Below are 17455 nucleotides of genomic sequence, written 5' to 3'. Positions count from 1 at the left end.
TTTTCCTGAGTTAACCTGACTGCTCAGTACCGAATCCACAACATAAAAACCTTGTTATCTTTTTATTTAATTATTAGTTATCTTTTTTTTTAATTATTAGTTATCTTTTTATTTAATTATTATTTGGTTTATGAACAAGATAATTAATCAAAGCATCCTACAAAAATAGTGCAATATTTCCAGATCTAAAAATGATTGGTTTCATTTATTGAAGATGCTGACAATTGACAAAAAAGAAAACCCTCTTGAATGAAATATACGTCGACTCTTTTACAAAAAGAAGTTAACAGAGAAGTAGAAAAACTAATCATGGTGGATGTTGAAGGCGTATTAGCTTGATAGCAGATGACATTTATTACACAGAATTATTTCGAGTAAATTTAGACTATTAAATTTCTGTTTTTATCTATCAACCATTGATTTCATTTAACAAAAATTAACCCTTTAGTAAATTTAACTATTGCTGCTTCTGCAACAAGAAGCCATAAATACTTATAATTGATTATAGAAATCGAATTAACCATAGAACCTCCAACATACTTGGATACTCGCACGCGCGTGCTATAATTTTCTACTAGATTACTTAAAGAGTGTAGTATTCTTAAAGAGTGTAGTATTATTAAGTTAAAAGATAAAGATATATGAATCAAAATGTATATTTAATAAATGTCTTTTCGTATTTTTTTAAGATCTTGAGTAGGGATCGTTTTGTATTCAGAAAAAACACAAAAATATTTAATAATAAAAAGAGTATGGAAATTATTGAGGAACAAATAGCTGTAAAAAATACAAGCAGCTTTTACAGAAGTCACAGCACAAATACATTAACGTTAAATTTCCATTCTTTTAAACTAAGCCTTGCGTCGGTAATGTTTGGCTGGTGATGTTGGACCAGTGATAAGCCAGTGATGGGTCGGTGAAGGGCTGGTTACGTTGTAAAAAGTTGTGGTTAAAACATGAAAATTTACAGTCTAAAAAAGATCTTCAGTCTAAAAAGAAATGAGAGAAAAAAAATGTTAATGTACTCGTGTAAAATACAGTTTATAAATTTAACTATATCGTCAGAGGTTGTGTGAATAAATTTATCAGTTCTTTATACAAGGGACAATAATTCTAACTCATATTCTGCAATAGTAAAAAAAATCAAACTTGATAAATTTGCTATTGTTTTAAGAAACATTTCTTACCATTCTTTATACTTAATAATTAAATTAAAAAATAGGGTACCTGTTCCCTTCCAGCTTTTTCGATTTCTACGGCTAAGCAGTTGGTATTTCGCTTCTTGCCACTGGTATTAATATTATCTTACTTAAGAGTTTTGCCGTATAAATTCAACAGATTCAAAACATAACAAAATTACATTTATCTAAATTGACAGTTTTTAAGTATTTTGAGAACCTATGAATAAGGTGTAAAACTTAACTGACTGTGATCAAAAGAGATTTCCACAAAAACTTACGTTTTACTTGCTAAGAATGCTTCCTACCATTAAATCACTAAGATTTTAAACAGTCTCCTCATCAATAGCCATTGAAAATAGCTTGCATGTCACCACAAGTAATCTTAATTTAGTCTTAATAACTTGTCTTTTAGTATAAGCAGCTTGCAAATATAAAGTAAAAACAATTCTTCAAAACAAGACGTATTAAATTAATAATGCAAATGAAAAAGAAGTTGGCATTATTCTTTAATAACCATGAAATCAGGGTGTTCAGCCGGTATCAGTGATGTAGTTGGAGATGCAATTTATGTAGGGAACATTTTATTAGATTGATTTGCTTATTGCCTCACTGCAGCCCCTTGATGTTGGATTGAAAAAACGACTGAGCACAAACTACAACAAAAAGGGTGAGAATTGGTTGCAACAAATGAACGTCTGGTAACAACTATTTTTTAGGTTGGTAGTAACTTTGAAAAGACTCACAGACAAGTTGGTTAAGAGAGCTTAGTAATAGCGTTGCTTAGTAATAGCGTTGGTAATATTGTTAAGAGAGCTTAGTAATAGCGTTGCTTAGTAATAGCGTTGGTAATATTGTTAAGAGAGCTTAGTAATAGCGTTGCTTAAGAATAGCGTTGGTAATATTGTTAAGAGAGCTTAGTAATAGCGTTGCTTAGTAATAGCTTTGGTAATATTGTTCAGAGAGCTTAGGCAAGTTGGTACTATCTTTGAGAGAGTTCATGGACAAGGTGCACTTTGAAAGACAATACTTTCAGGAAAACAAGTTTTCTATAAATCTATCGAAATCCTTGCTTATAATAAATTTGTGAAAAAAAAATCATTAATACTAAGTATTAATTTTTTTGTAGCATCCTCGTTATTAACTAGAAAAGGCTTTTATTATCTAATATGTTCGAATTGGTATATGAATTTTAGTTATAGTTTACTAACTCCTTATATGAACTTATTGTCTGAATTAAATAGTCCATATATAATTTTGCTTCCTCCAAAAGCACAATTTCAACTACGTAAAGAAAAAGTACTAAAAAAAGGATTTTACATCAGTTAAAACCCTTTAACCACTCGAAGTACTTTGGTAACTACCTAGCAACAATTTATTCTTGAAAATTAAGTCAAATTTATATTCCATAATTACTCTATTTTACCTATCAAAGTTTTACAATCGTACCTTGAGGAAACAATTTATCAAGATTTAAAGAGCGAGTTAACCACCGTTTTTATTTATACCAACAGAATTGCAATTGGACAAGAACATAATAACTGTAGTTGGATAAGAGGCAAATTGAGAGCAGATTCAGATGAATTGTAAAACGATACATAAATTAAAAAGACCTACAAAAAATGTGCACTAAACTTTCTCGCATTGTAACGTAAATAGAAAAATATCCTGAATGAATTTTTTAATGTTGTAACGTTCATAAAATTAAACATGTAACTTTTTTTTAAGAGACTTTGCAATTTTTTTTCATATTCGCCTCTGATTTCCTACGTTTAGGATTTTTATTTACTGAACTCTCAATCATGTTTTTGTTTAACGCACTTTCTTCTTTGTCAACTTGATCATCAGAAAAGGTATCACGTGAATTCTTTTCTAAATCAATCACCTGTCTTTTAAGGTTAGCAATTGTATAAAGTGCATTTTCTTTATTTTCAACCTTATTATCGTCAGTAACTTCTTCAAAACATGAGTTCTTCCTCTTGGCACTAATAGATTCATTACTTTTCGTTGGTTTCACTTTATTTTGACAAGATCCAGTTGTCTGAAACATGGTATTATCTTTGCCATTTACTGTTTTTTCTTCAGAATTTAATGTCTCATTTGTTATATCGCAAATACCGTTGTGTTTTCTGGGCTCAGTGATTTTTTCACCACTTATTTTTCTTGTTTCCGAAATAGGAACTCTAAATAAGGGAATTATGGCTTCATTACAATTTTTTTCTATATCGTCTTTGTCTTTATTTGCTATCATATATTCATTTTCGGTTCTAGATACACGATAAAGTCTGTTTATATCAAAACCGTTTCTTATATTTTCATTTTTGTTTGTGCTTGATTCAGCTCTCTCTCTTTTTTCACCTGAACGCAAACTTTCATTCGATGTCTTAAATTCATCACGGTTAGATTCTGCAGTTTTTCCAGTAACTATTCAAAAAAAAGCGTGCAGAGTTTAAATTAAGTTAAATAATAAAAAACCAACCTACTAAAAATGAAAAACACAACCTGATTATCAACTTCTATTTTTTTAAGGCTACAAAAGTTTTATAATAAGTGAGACTAGATCTTCTGTCCGCTAAGAAGCACCGGAAACAGTTCATGAAAAATATGAAACTGATCAAACAAAATAAGTCAAAAACTAATATATAAAATATATTACCAATAAATGCTGCAAGCGCCTTCGCTTTCTTCCACTGCATTTCAGAAGATTTCGTGCTTTTTTGGTTGGAAATGGAATGCAATGGAACGTTGTTATCTGTTTTCAAATTGTTCTTACGTAACGGGAAGCCGTTTTTGATTTCATCCATGAGTGAATCAATAATGCATTTCTCTTCCACCATTGGTGTTTTTTTGTTTTTAATGCTTTTCCCGTCAAGGCCAAGTTTTTCTTGTCTAGCTTTTTCATCTGCTTGTTTCTGCTCACGTGCAAGCTTTTGCTTTTCTTGCAACTTGAATTGCTCATTTTCCTATTTAGTGACAAGTAACGCATTGTAAAAGAATAAATATGAAAACCAAAATGTCGGCCGTAAAAAAATAGTAATCTTTCTTACTTCTTTTGCCTTCTTCAGATTCGTTGAAAATTGCCAGAAAATATTTAAATATTCCTCCACTTTAAACTTTGTAGTGTCTTCACAAAAGTATTCAGCAAACTGACAGCACAAGTGACGAATGTCTTTTATATTCGTTTCCAGCTCCAAACACTGCGACTTAGATTGCTAAAATCAAAGTTTTCCTGTGAACATTTACTATTCAAATTACTAGCAAAAATGGTGATTAAAACCTTACGCTTTTCTACAGAAAAAGAAAAAATGATGCAATATTTTAACCTTGATAAAAGTTCCCATTTGCTCTCTGACGTCAGCAGGAGCTTTCTTTAAAGATTTTTTGGTGGATTCTAAGTTGAGTTTTAAGATGTTAACTTCTTTCTCTAAGTTATCGATATTTAATCTGCAAGCAGCTTGAAGAACATCGGTCATTTTATCAGGGAATTCCATTAGCTCTTCTTTTTTATCTTCAGCTATCTAAGCAAGATTAAAAGACTATGATTAAGAAGACTATAATAATAAGCAAGAATTTTCATAAAGTATGTAACTTACAGATTATGCTAAAAACTTTGGCATTGTTATTTTCTTACCTGTACAATAAAATGCAACAAGTTCATTCTTGGTTTATTGGCACGAGTGTCAGACAATTTTAGCAATGACGTAATTTTAAAAGCTTCAGCATCACCTGCGTGCGAACCCTAAATTAACTTTATTCATAATAAAAGATTTTACAGCTAGAGATCTGTTGCATTTATAATCAATCTAGATTCTTCTTTTTAATGAAAATGATTTACTTCTCCGATAGGAATTGATGAGACTATGAACTAAAATGTTATGGAGTAAATAATAAATATAAACTGTAACGTGGATGATATTGCTAAATATTTTAAACTTACATGGTTCATAAAGTTCCCTACTCGAAGAATCAAGTTTAATATTTCTGGTAAGATTTCGCAGTGTAAGATACCTAGTAATCAAAAAAACTCAAGTTTATATTTATAGAGATAATGACTGCACGCAAACGTTGTTTCGTTAAGGTTATTAAATTCAGATTTCAAAGCGTTTTAGAATCATAATTATTTTTAGTTGTTTACGAAAAATGTATAAATTTCAATTTTTCGCTCACCTTCGATTGCTTCCTTCAAAACTTTGATGTTTGGTCCCAGACTTTCTTTTGATGCTTCAAACTCCTCCTTCAATATTAAACTTTTTATGCGTAGTTCATAACTGAAAAGATAGACATAACATTTACATTCCTTTTATCTTAACATAGTAGGATAAGGTAACATGAACTGAAAAAAGTCGGATTTTATAAATAACTGATCCGCTGCGATTTAACTAATAGCTATTTAACAACAAACGCAATTTTGTACACAAAATTGATAAACTGCCCGCTTTTTAATTTAGATTAGAAAAACGTTACCCGCGCAAAATCTGTTAAATGATAAAAAATTTTTAGAATTTTTAAAATAATTTAATTAAGCAAGAATTAAATACAGAAACTACCTTGAAAGATTTATAAGTGCAATAAAAAATTTCTCTGCTGATCCTAGTTTTTCTTTATCTCCGTGAAAATCTTGAAGCTGATCTTTTTCTGAAGAGTCAGGTAGAAGTTTTTCTAAACATTTTAAACGATCCACACCTAATTCTGTGGCATTTCCTTCCTTGATTAAGTCAATAACAGATTCAAATCCTCTAAATTATAATTGCATATTATTATTGGAGCGGTCTTAAATGATAAAAAGACGATAAATTTCTCTCTATATATGTATAGTTTTACCCTTTGAATTGTCTTAAAAAGATATTCACATTCATGCTTCTTTTTCCATCCAATATCGCAATCTAAGTTATAGAAATTTAAGTGGCATGAAATGTGACTAAATATATTAATTTAAATTATTTTAATTGTTAATTTTAATGTGAATTAGTCTCCAGTAAGGAAAAAAAAATTTTTTTTTACCGAATTCCAAATTTAAAAAATTAGAAATAATTGGTTTTGATTAAGAAAGTTGATCAAGTAATATTACTTCTTTAGGCTCAGATTTCTTTTCTTCTTTTTTATCTTGCTTGACTATCTCTTTTTGGCAAAATAACTCCTCTTCTGTTCCGTAATCAGGTTCCACACCTTTAACCTCCGTAACTTTTCTCCACACGCTGCTTGAATTTCGTTTTAATACATGAGGAGGTATTTTACTCCATTGCAATTTTTTCATTTTTTGGCTAGGCGTCTTGACAGGTTTTAATCTACGACCTGAATTTTCAACAGCGGCATGCTTAATATTAGGAACAAAGGGACCTCCAGGTGGTGGTGGAACTCCAGGCGGTAGTGATGGTACACACCCTGGAATTGGTGGAGGTGGAGGAAAACCTCCTGGTAATGGAGGACCACCTATGAATGCTACTCCCGGTAGTGGAGGTGGAGGTGGAGCTCCTCCGCTAAAAGGAAGTGGAGGTGGTGGGGGTGGAGGAGAACCAAAGTTTGGCGGAAGTGGTGGAGGTGGTGGCGATGATGAAACAACCAAATTTGTAGGTAAAGCAAATGGTGGCGGTGGAGGTGGAGGAGGCGGTGGTGGCGAAACAGAAGCAACTGCTGCTATGGAACCATTGCTCATATTTTCTGTAAACGGTGGGGGAGGTGGGGGAGGTGGGGGAGGAGGGGGAGGTGGGAGTTGAGGAGGCGGTAGTGCTGATGACACCGGTAGCAATCCAGATTTTTGGAAGTGTATTTCCTGATCTAATGGTTCTTTGGAAAAACAATTTTCTGTTTGTGTCTCAACTTCATTACGTTTTTCAAAAAGCTCAGTTTGCGTTTCTTTTTCACATTTTCCTGCCATGATTTGCTGTAGATCAAGAAAATCTTTTTCAACTTTTTGTTTGCACTGTACAGCACTTGACTCACTACTAATCATTGAAACGCGAACAACAACATCTTCAACAGTTTGCCATACAAGGTCTTGACACTCATTCTCCTCAGAAAGTACAAGCAAACTTTGAAGAATTGCGAGGAAGTTGTTTGCGACTGGCTTCTCAGCAATCTAAAAAAGATTAATTAATATTGAATGCCAAAATTTTAATCTTAGCTTATATTACTTTAAAAACAATTTTGAAGTATCTCTTTATGTTATTTAAAATTTTTAAAATACTCGCTGGTTTCACCTGCTGAAAAATTGCATTAAAAACTTGCTGATGATCATTAAGATTAAATCCATCAGTAGTGATCATCATGTCATCGTCGCTTTGTTTTTGTTCATCAAAAACACTGATTTGAATAAAGATTTCTTCCTCCTGTTCGTGTCTGTAAATTTAGATAATAAATACTTCAACTCCCAAGAATAAAAATTATGATGTTTGGATGTACATATAATGTATATTTGAACAATACTTACCTTAACGTAGTCAACAAGTCTAAAAGTCCAAGCCCTGAAAAAGAAATAAATGTTTTTTAAGGCCATTTTGTTTTCTGATAAAAAGAAAATATTTAAGTATAAAAATTTTAATACCAATAAACTCATTTCTTAAATTTCTTCTTTCTGCAAAATCCATTGTCGACATTAATATCACGTTAATGAATGCAATAATAGTTGTTTTATATGCAAGTAGTTCTGCATTTTTCAATTCATTTATGATGATGCTGAATCTGTAGCGTTGACTTTTTTCGTTCTTAAAAAAAAAAAAAAAAAAAAAAAAATGTTATAAATCTTTTTCAGTGGTACGTAGACAGGTAAACGTGTTGTTTTTTTCAGTAAAAGAGATTTCCCAGAGGAGTTTTTTTTTTTGTAAAAATACAATTTTTACGTTTATATAAAACAGGAAGAAAATAAACAATTACAAATCGTAAAGTTAAAGTCTGATTATTATTTTTAACCACAAACAGAGAGCGTTATCCGTATACCTTAAAATGTTCAAGTGATGAGAGTGCTAACTGATAACCTCGGTTATTGTATAGGCAAACAGCGGATAGCATCTCAAAAACCTGTTTTTTAACCATTGTGTTGCTAGTATCCAATGCTAAGACAAAAATTTTAATAAATAATTTTAAAAATTTCAAATGCTTACAAAAGCAATTTAACTATTGTTTGTATATTAATGGATTAAAAAAAAAACATTTCCACTCATTCAATTCATTGCTGGCATCTATTTCATGTACCAAAAGCACCTTGTCACTAGCTCCAAGCTCGGTTTTTTTAAAAGGCCAATAACTGCTTTAAAAAATTTGAAGTATGGAAGCAATCATGGAGTAGAGAAATAATAAAAATTTCAATTTTTCGGTTGATAAAAATGAAACACTCTTGCTGTAAGTTAAAAATAATTGTAGAAAATTAGAGCATCTAGTATAAATAATAAATTGAGAAAATAATTTTAGAAAAATTTTCTTTATTTTTTCATGTTTTTTTTTCAGTTTATTTTCTTTACCATAGCTAAGTGGCTCCGCTTAACGTCAGATTGGTCAGAAAGGCAGCTTAAGGACAGAGCGGTGAGAGTGGTTTTGTTAATGCTGCAAGTGACATAATACAGTTTTATAATAGTTAATTAAATAATAAAACTATTTTCTTGCTTTTTTTTTCTAAGAAAATTTATAATTCGATTGAGCCACTTTACAGAAGAACTTAGCAAGATCACTAAGCAATCGCTTGAAGTAAGAAACCAGATCTTCGGATAACGTTGAAAATAAGCACAATATCCTATTCTATTGAAAAATTTACAGCGTGAAACTATATAAAAATAGGACCATACAGAAGCCTCAAAAATATCAATATATAATTATCTATATCATATTATATATATATATATATATATATATATATATATATATATATATATATATATATATATATATATATATATATATTATTGAAAAGGAAAAAGGAAAAAGCGTGTAACACAAGAATGTGAAATAGACTGCATTATAAGGTATCCGTTACTAAGTTTAACATATTGAAACGGTGATAGACGAGCGATAATACAGCTAATAATGATACAGATAATGAATAATACAGATAATAATCTTTGAAAATGTTATTTACTTAAAAAATGAATTATTACCGGATGAATTTATTGCCGGAAAAAGAAAATAGAAATTGATGTAAAATTATTAACGTGCACCAGAAAAAAAAACTTACAAAAACTAAAAGATATTGGATATTAGTTTTATATCCTTTTTTTAATTTTTTACGTAGGTATATTTTTCCAAACATTTTTTTCGAGTTTTGTATTTATCTTCTTTTTTATGGATTGATTTCTATAAAAATCAGTTTTTATCCCAATTTAATATGCTGTTCCATCTGATACCTTTCAAGCAAAATTTAAAAAGCTTAAATTGGTGATCGATAAATTGTTTTAAAAAGCATTTGAATTTATGAAAATTTGGGCGAAATCAATCAAATATTTATTTAATGTTTCAAAGGAATTTATAAAGCTAAAAAAATTAGGTACATTTTAAATTAGGAGAGCCATAGAACTAAAATGTATTCCCTAAGTGCTTACCAAACATAATGCTATCGACCATGTCATGTTCTCCATCGATTAAATAAACCATCCCTTCATTTCTACAAAGTATTGTTTTTATGCAATTTATAATCTCCATTTGCAGTAGCGCTGATGAGAAACGAAAAACACATCTCATTTCCAAAAACCTTAATGTACAAAATATTGTCTGAAATCCATTGAGCTCCAGAAATTCCTCTAACCATGCCGAAGGGCAATTCTTCAGCCATTTATTTAATGCTATATAATTTTCCGATGACGGTCTATATAGTTCATTACAACACTGTTCTATGTCCGAAAAATCTATGGCTTCTGATTCTTTAACTTTTCCTACATTGCCGCTACTTAACCGTTTAATGCGACTCCACCGTGAAAGCATGTTTTAAGAGTTTTTAAACACCTTACTTTTCAAAAAACATCTCCGAGCGGTAAAAATCTTCATGGAATGTTTTTTTTTTAAAAAAAAAAAACGAACACAAAAGATTGTACGGCAACTCAATGTTTATCATTTAGCATCAGAGGATCATTATTTCTATATTGCTTTAAGAGAATGGATAACATCCTGCTTTTAAATGACTTTGTAACAAAATTCGCACGTAACAAAAAAAAATGAACGCGCAAAAAAAAGGTGTTTTCGCGCAAACGCTGTTTTAACTGTTTTTATCCAAAAAAAAAAAAAAAAGGTGAAAAGTTATTAACAGATTTAAACAGTTGGTTATTTTCTTTTGGATTTATATTTTTTAAATATTAATATTTCAAGTAATTTCTGTTTCGTTTATCTCTAACCCGTATATCTCACAATAAATACTTCTTGGATTATTTATACTAAAATGCAGGTGAAAGCACATATCAAGTAAAAACTGCCAATTGAGACGTTTTTATGAAGACACAAATAAAAAATGATAGGATGCAAACCGCAGATAATTTCTCTTTACTACGCTTCTAAACCAAATAAATAGCTTAAGCTTAATAATTGTTTTCAATTCAACAAAGCTCAACTACTCTCGAGCATCCAATCGCAGTGGAGATTTGCTTTAAAAATCCAAGCTGTGATTCTTGATGAAGTTCTATTGCTTACACTTTTTATTTGATTCCAATTGCATTTAAACTTTTAACTTATGAATTGATGGTTTATGGATTTATTGAAACAGGAGTTCACATAACAACAAAACTAATTAATCTATAGTAGCAAAACTAGTGATTTATCAAATATCATACATGATTATCAAAATCTACCTTAAAATCTTATATTAATCATAATATATACATACTTTCCACTAAATCAGCTGATTATATATGATGAATGATCAGCTAAGTGTATATGATGAATGATTCAATTTCAATTAAAACACCAAAATCTGCTAAAAGTTAATTTGTTCACGTACCCAAACTTAATTTTATTTTGCTAAATTTACTTATAAATTTGTATCTGTAAATGAAATACCTTTTACTATTAGTTCCATAAAGTTAAGAAGCGGAGTATCGTGGTTACGTTATTATTCGTCAGAACAGAGTAAAACGATTGCGCTGTAAAAGTCTAATAACTCCTTATCAAGCTGAAATTAAATACCAAATAGCTAAATAGTGATTGAAGCCAACGACGAAAATTCTTTTCAACGAAAAAGTTGTGAAAATTTTTTATAGACAGTTTTGTTTCTTTTTCGCAAAACGTTTTTTTAATTGTTTTCTCATGAAATAGTTTTTAAGAAAATTATTTAAATATTCATGTGACTTCATAATCTCCATGTATGTAATATAGAAAAGTAATTTTTATTGCAAGTAGTCATTTTTTGGGTATTAAAAATTCTAAAATCAAAATTATCGGTTGATATTTTCCCATGCAAATTTATAAGATTGTATTTATAAGATCGTATTTATAAGATTGTATTCAAGCTTGTTATTATCATATTCATTCATAAATCACTTATAAAATAGGTTCGGCAAGAATTTCATAGTATGCTGCCATTTTTAGTATAATTTCCTAATTTTGTAAATAACCCAATGGTATATTATATATACTAGATGTCTAACTTCGATCCGAAAAGTGAAGCCGTGGAAGCCAATTCTAATTCGGGCAAAAACATGTATTTTTAACTTTTATTTCACACGTCGGATATAGCTTTTGCCCTTATTACAAATGGCGGATTCAATTTGTAAACAAAAAAAGCGGCTTCACTTTTCTCCCAAAAAAATCCCGCAAGTTAGACATCTAGTATATTTAATATATCATTGAAATAACCAATGAAAAAGTTTATCAAATGGTGTTATCAGTTCTTATTAAAAAAATTTATCACGTTTTGTGACCGAAAAAATCTCTATTAGTAGAGAATTACCAATAGTTAGTTTAAATTAACAAATTTTAAAATTCAAAAAGAAAACACAATAATTGTAATAGAACTCAGTTATTACTGATTGAACAAAAACGCCCATTCAAATTTTGTTTATTAAAATTTCGGGAGTTTTAACAACTAAAACCGTTACTTATATAAACCTAAAATAAGGTGGCGCAAAGTAATGAAAATTTTTGATAGAAAAATAACAAATCCAATTAATGCAACGCCAGCAATCAATATAATCACAATTCAAAACTCTGATAAAAGATATAAAAACAACCCACAAGATGTTTATGAAAGAAAAACAAAGAAATAAAATAAGAACGTGTGTTATTTATATTAGATTAAGATTAGTCGCTTAATGTGTCGATTTCTTCTGGGAATTTTACCAATTTTACTTCTTTCTAAATTACTTAATTCTTAAAATTCTAAATACTACATAATAAATATAGCATAAAAACAAAACACTTAAAAAACTAAATAAATCCTAAATTGTCTAAACTTCATAGACAGAATCCAAGAATTGGTTAAATAAAAATGAAAAAATTAATTTTTACAAAAATCACAACAAAATGAAAATGATTGTTTTATGTATTTTTGTTAATAATTTTTGAAATTGTTTTCAATTTTAAACTGAAACAAACAAACAAAAAAAACAGCAACATCAACAGCACAACAACAGCAACAACAAATGGCTGCTAGGAGTTGGTTTTTCGCAGTATCGTTATAATTTAAAAAAATAAATGAATAATCGCATTGCATCAACGCTTTGAACATAAAATAGTTTTTAATATTACTTGCGTTGTAGTAATTTAAAGATGGGGGAACCACTGCCCGTAAAAGCCTTTCATGTGGCCCACCTCTAGCTTTTGGTATTTTTTTAAAAGTTTTTGTTTTAAAGTACATAACATTTTAAAAATCAATTTAAACGAATTTATAAACATTTATTTTAGCTTCAAAATTTTAGCTTTGACCCGTTTTGAAAAGAGTTTCCCAATCACTGCAATAATGATAATTGTACTCAGTCTTTTTGCGAGGTGACGATAAGTATACGAAGTTACTTTGAGGGCGCTTATTTTAAAAAAATATGTTTACAAATATTTGCTCATTATTCGAAAGGTGCTTTTATATCACAAGTAAAACGATATAAATAAGAAATGTATATAAAAAGCGAAAAGAATTCTTTGTATTTTCAAAGTATTTGAATAAGAAGAAATTAGTTTAAAAACACCATTTAACTTACTTGGAACAAGGTTACGAACAACCATTTGTTTATCATCTAGTAAATACTCAATTCCGACATGATTGCTTATCACAGTTTTTATACAACTAACCATTTGAAGGATCATAACGGCGTTATTTAAACAATCATACCTATAATTGTTCATTATAGTTAATGCTTCAAACATAAGTTGTAAGCATCCACCTTGTAAAAAGTTAACAAGCCACTTGGGTGTACATTTATTTAACAAACCGTTTATTTTGATCAGATTCTTTAAGGAGGGCTTCTCGAGGAGCCGTCCACATTCTTCTAAATCTATGCGCTCATCATCAAAATTATTTTTTGAATTTCTCTCCTCTAGTATGTTGAATTTAATTTTTTTCCATAGCGCTTCCATGGGTAAATTTTGAGAAGCTTTCTCACTTAAGTTAGTTAAACTTTGAGAAGCTTTCTCACTTAAGTTAGTTAAACTTTGAGAAGCTTTCTCACTTAAGTTAGTTAAACTTTGAGAAGCTTTCTCACTTAATAAGCTTGTTTGAGAGTTTCTTTCGAATACTTTACTTTCTCTTGAATTTCCCGGAGAACTTCCGGCAAAATCAGTTGTGGAGCTGGCTCTTCCATTACGGCTTGATCTATCATCAATAATTGGAGACAAGTTTAAATTGTCGCTAAGTATATTACAATGAACCTGTTGGGCGTCGATAGTTTTTTCATCAAGGCATTTTACAGTTCTTGTGTTGTATTTCTTTTCATCGACAGCTGCATGGTTTTTTTTAGAATTTTTCTTTCTTTTAGAGTAAAAACTGCCAATAGATAAGCAACCACGAAAAGACATGTTTGAAAAATAATTTCAATAGAATTCATTTCTAACTCATAAACGATTACAAACGATTTTTTTATACCTGGTTTACACTTCAAATAAAAAGAATTCAAAATGTAATTCATAATCACTTTAAGGCGTTCATAATTATAGTAATCTGGTTGATATCTAAAATCCCAAAATTACATAAGAACAGGCAAATGTCATATAAAAATATCCATTAGGTAATCATGGAAAAAATTGCTAAAATGCAATTATGGTAAAATGAAATTTTGTCGTGACTCACTTTCATTTAAAGGATAGAAAAGTAGAAACCAGGTCAGAACAACTTTCAAGCCACTTAAGTAAATAATTCATTCAATGGATTAAAACAAATGAATATGTTAAATTGTTGTGTCTATACCTTTGTTTGAAATAGGAGTATTACACCGATTACTAGCTAAATAAAACATCATAATGCAACGTAAAATAAATGATATTTTAGTGGGAAAAACTTGAGCTAGACTAAAAATTTAATTTAAATCTAACCAAAAATTAAATATTGAAGAGCCAAAAATCATAAAAATGCATTTTAAAGATCTGAAAACTCAAAACAATTATTCAAAACGAGATTCTTCTTACGTATAATTATATTTTCTTTTTTTCTCTAGACAAAATTTTATTTCCCTATTCATGCAAATCTATACTTGTTTAAAATGTAGTAGACAAATTATAATATTAGCACGCATAGCATATCTGTTATAGTATATCTTTTACACCCTGCACAGCCATCTTTTACACAGCCAGCTGAAGGTATTGTTGATGATTTCATTTTTAATGTAATGTTATCAAGGAAATTATCATTACTAAATCCACAGCTTCATTCGGAAAGGAGGTATAAATACATCAATATCTTTGTAAGAGGTTCTTTGGGTGAAGGGAGAGAGTTCCTGAAAGTTCTTGTGAACTTTGAACAAGATGAATCAGATATTGAAGAATATTAGAGCTCAGAAAATTCTAACTTTGTTAATTGAATTGAAAGATGCACCTGAAGAATTTGAATAACTGAGGTTGCTTTAGGAAAAACCTAGCAAATGTGTAAAACTTGTTCTTTCTTCAAAATGGGGAAACATAACTTTGATGGTTGTTTTGTAGCACGATAGCGTAATATAATCCACACTATACATTGCCATGCATATGTAAAAATTGATGCTCTTTGCAATTGATAGCAATCAGAACTTTATGTAATCTGGTAAAAATTTCCTAACCAATTTCAAATGTTTTATTAAGAAATGATCATTTTGAAAAAACTCCTCAGCCTTTCCTACGTTAGTTTCTCCTGAATTCATCGAACGCCCTATCATGTCTTTTACTCTCTAAATGCTGATCTTTAAAATTCTTTGTAAGTTTCCATTTCTATTCTAACCATATTTTTTTATTTAGTTTGCAATCATGTAACCAAAAAGAAGTTATTTATTGTTAATGAGACAATTTTCATCCCCAAAAGGGGTATCGACATGAATTACTATTTTCATCCCCAAAAGGGGTATCGACATGAATTGGGACCAAAATAAACAGGAATTTACTTTAAGTAATCTTAAAAATGATGTAAATTAAAAACAAAAAAGTTTAGTTAAACAAAAAAGAAACTTCCACGACCGTCAAAGTAAATTTTAAATCAGAGCGTCAGTTTTCCAACAACTGAGAGGTTGAACTAAATCACATTTCTGTAATAAAAATGACGTAGTTAATTAAGAAATCGCCACAAAAATGGACATTTTTATTTCAGAAGCAAACGAGAAGAATGTGTTTAGTTATCCATAATTTTTAGAAATTCAGATGGCTTAAACAATTTAAATATTTGAAAAAAGAAAAGATAAGTATCAGCTTTTACATCAGTAAAACAAGCTGAACACTTTTATGATAATTTACATAGAATTGTAAGAAAAAATAATTACGAACGTAGGCTTACCTAGTACAACTTTCTTTGACAGGTGGCTGTTATTAACTAAGCTCTCTAATCCAATTTTTTTTTTCATTAACGATTTGACACATTTTATTGTCTCTAGCAGAGTTATTGCGTCGTCAATATGGGAACCACCGAGCCCCTTTTCCTTTTTGTTAAAAACCATTGACTCTATCATATTGAACACAGATTCCAGTCCTCCATAAGCAATAAAAGATTTCATCCACTTGTCATCTGCTGAATCTAACTTTATTCTTAAACCTGATGTGTTTTGGATAGTGGGATACATTGAAAATAGTTCGATCCACATTTTTGTTTCATCTTCTCCGAATGTTTTTTGTAAAAATGAGGTGCTTGTTCTTTTGCTTTCATGAACATTATTATCTGAAGGCTCTGAATCCGAGTGAAAAGATCTCCTTTTTTCTTCATCAAGGACATCGTGGAGTCTATTCACAATTCTTTTAAACGGATTATTCATTGAGGAATACTTATACTTTACCCAGAGAAAACGAAAAAAAAATTTTAATCTGTTGTAACAATTTATAAAAATAATCGCTAAAGGTTTAATTTAAGATAAACACAACAAGCTCTGATTTAAAAAATATATTTAGCTCATATTATTTTGTTATTAGGTTAACAAAGATACAAAGATCATACAGATTTATTCACACTTTACATCCAATCAGAAATCAACAACTTTTACTGCTTCAAAGAATTTTTGTACAAACCAAGAAATCATTCATAAAACCATAGAAAAATATTAGCTTATAAACAGAAATAATCGCACGAGGGTATTTCGTTAAAAACTTAAAAATTCCCGAAATGACGTGAGTACAAAAAAAAATCGTGTTTAATATTTGTTAAAAATTTTGAATAAAATTTGATTCTTTTATTCAAGAGGTTAATTGTTGCTACTGGTAATGCATTAAAAGGAAAATAGCATTATTTAACCAAAAGAATATAGTTCTAAATAATCTGTTTAACGCTTCAGTAAAATTTTAATCAATTAAAAAAACAGTCAAACTTACACGCATCCAATAAATCCTATAGATACAATAATTCATGTAGAATTTTAAGAAATGAATTCAACTTTCAAATAGTAGCATAATTTCAAAATAAATTTTAATGAAAGAAAATTTTTTGAAGCAGTAAACAAACACTTTCATCGATAACGCTTTAAAAATTGTCTTTTATTCAGAGTGCGTTGGTATTTCAAAAAGCCAGTTTCATTTAAGTTTTGTTTAGAATTCGGTTTAATATTTCTGGCTTCAAATGTTATGGCTAATCTCTAAGCCTTTAACTCTCAACTTGCTCGTTGTTTTCGTTTTAGCAAATAAAAACGAGAAAACGATGTTTGTTTTGCAAATAAACTTTTTCGGTTTTCTTGTTTTTTTTGCAACAATATTGCATCCAACAGATATCGTTAATATAT

The 17455-nt window shown here is 29.6% G+C and overlaps 1 protein-coding gene across 5 annotated transcripts; it reads right to left on the bottom strand.

Moving 5' to 3' along the window:
• Positions 1-2527: 2527 nt before the first annotated feature.
• On the bottom strand, positions 2528-16906 carry LOC145191670 (inverted formin-2-like). 5 transcript variants are annotated; one of them, XM_090077163.1, is made up of 16 exons: positions 13691-15952; positions 13280-13657; positions 8112-8227; positions 7720-7879; positions 7606-7639; positions 7376-7514; positions 6247-7254; positions 6000-6061; positions 5726-5914; positions 5346-5446; positions 5116-5186; positions 4810-4917; positions 4502-4696; positions 4226-4390; positions 3835-4141; positions 2528-3602 (listed from the first exon to the last, which is right to left on the bottom strand). In XM_090077163.1, the coding sequence occupies exons 1-16, from the start codon at positions 14091-14093 to the stop codon at positions 2902-2904; spliced, it is 4137 nt and encodes a 1378-aa protein (XP_089933289.1). In that variant the 5' UTR covers positions 14094-15952; the 3' UTR covers positions 2528-2901. The 5 variants fall into 5 exon arrangements, with proteins under 5 accessions (XP_089933289.1, XP_089933290.1, XP_079924949.2 ...); XM_090077164.1 differs by lacking the exons at positions 13280-13657; positions 13691-15952 and adding an exon at positions 16030-16906; XM_080068823.2 differs by having other exon boundaries at positions 13280-15952.
• Positions 16907-17455: the final 549 nt, after the last annotated feature.

The sequence above is a fragment of the Hydra viridissima genome, unplaced genomic scaffold, assembly GCF_058129835.1.
Source record: "Hydra viridissima isolate aposymbiotic clone 2 unplaced genomic scaffold, HvirCarnegie_v1 scaffold_2, whole genome shotgun sequence".
Lineage (NCBI taxonomy): Eukaryota > Metazoa > Cnidaria > Hydrozoa > Anthoathecata > Hydridae > Hydra > Hydra viridissima.
Note: the sequence above shows the minus strand (reverse complement) of the source record. Positions and strands in the feature narration are given on the sequence as shown.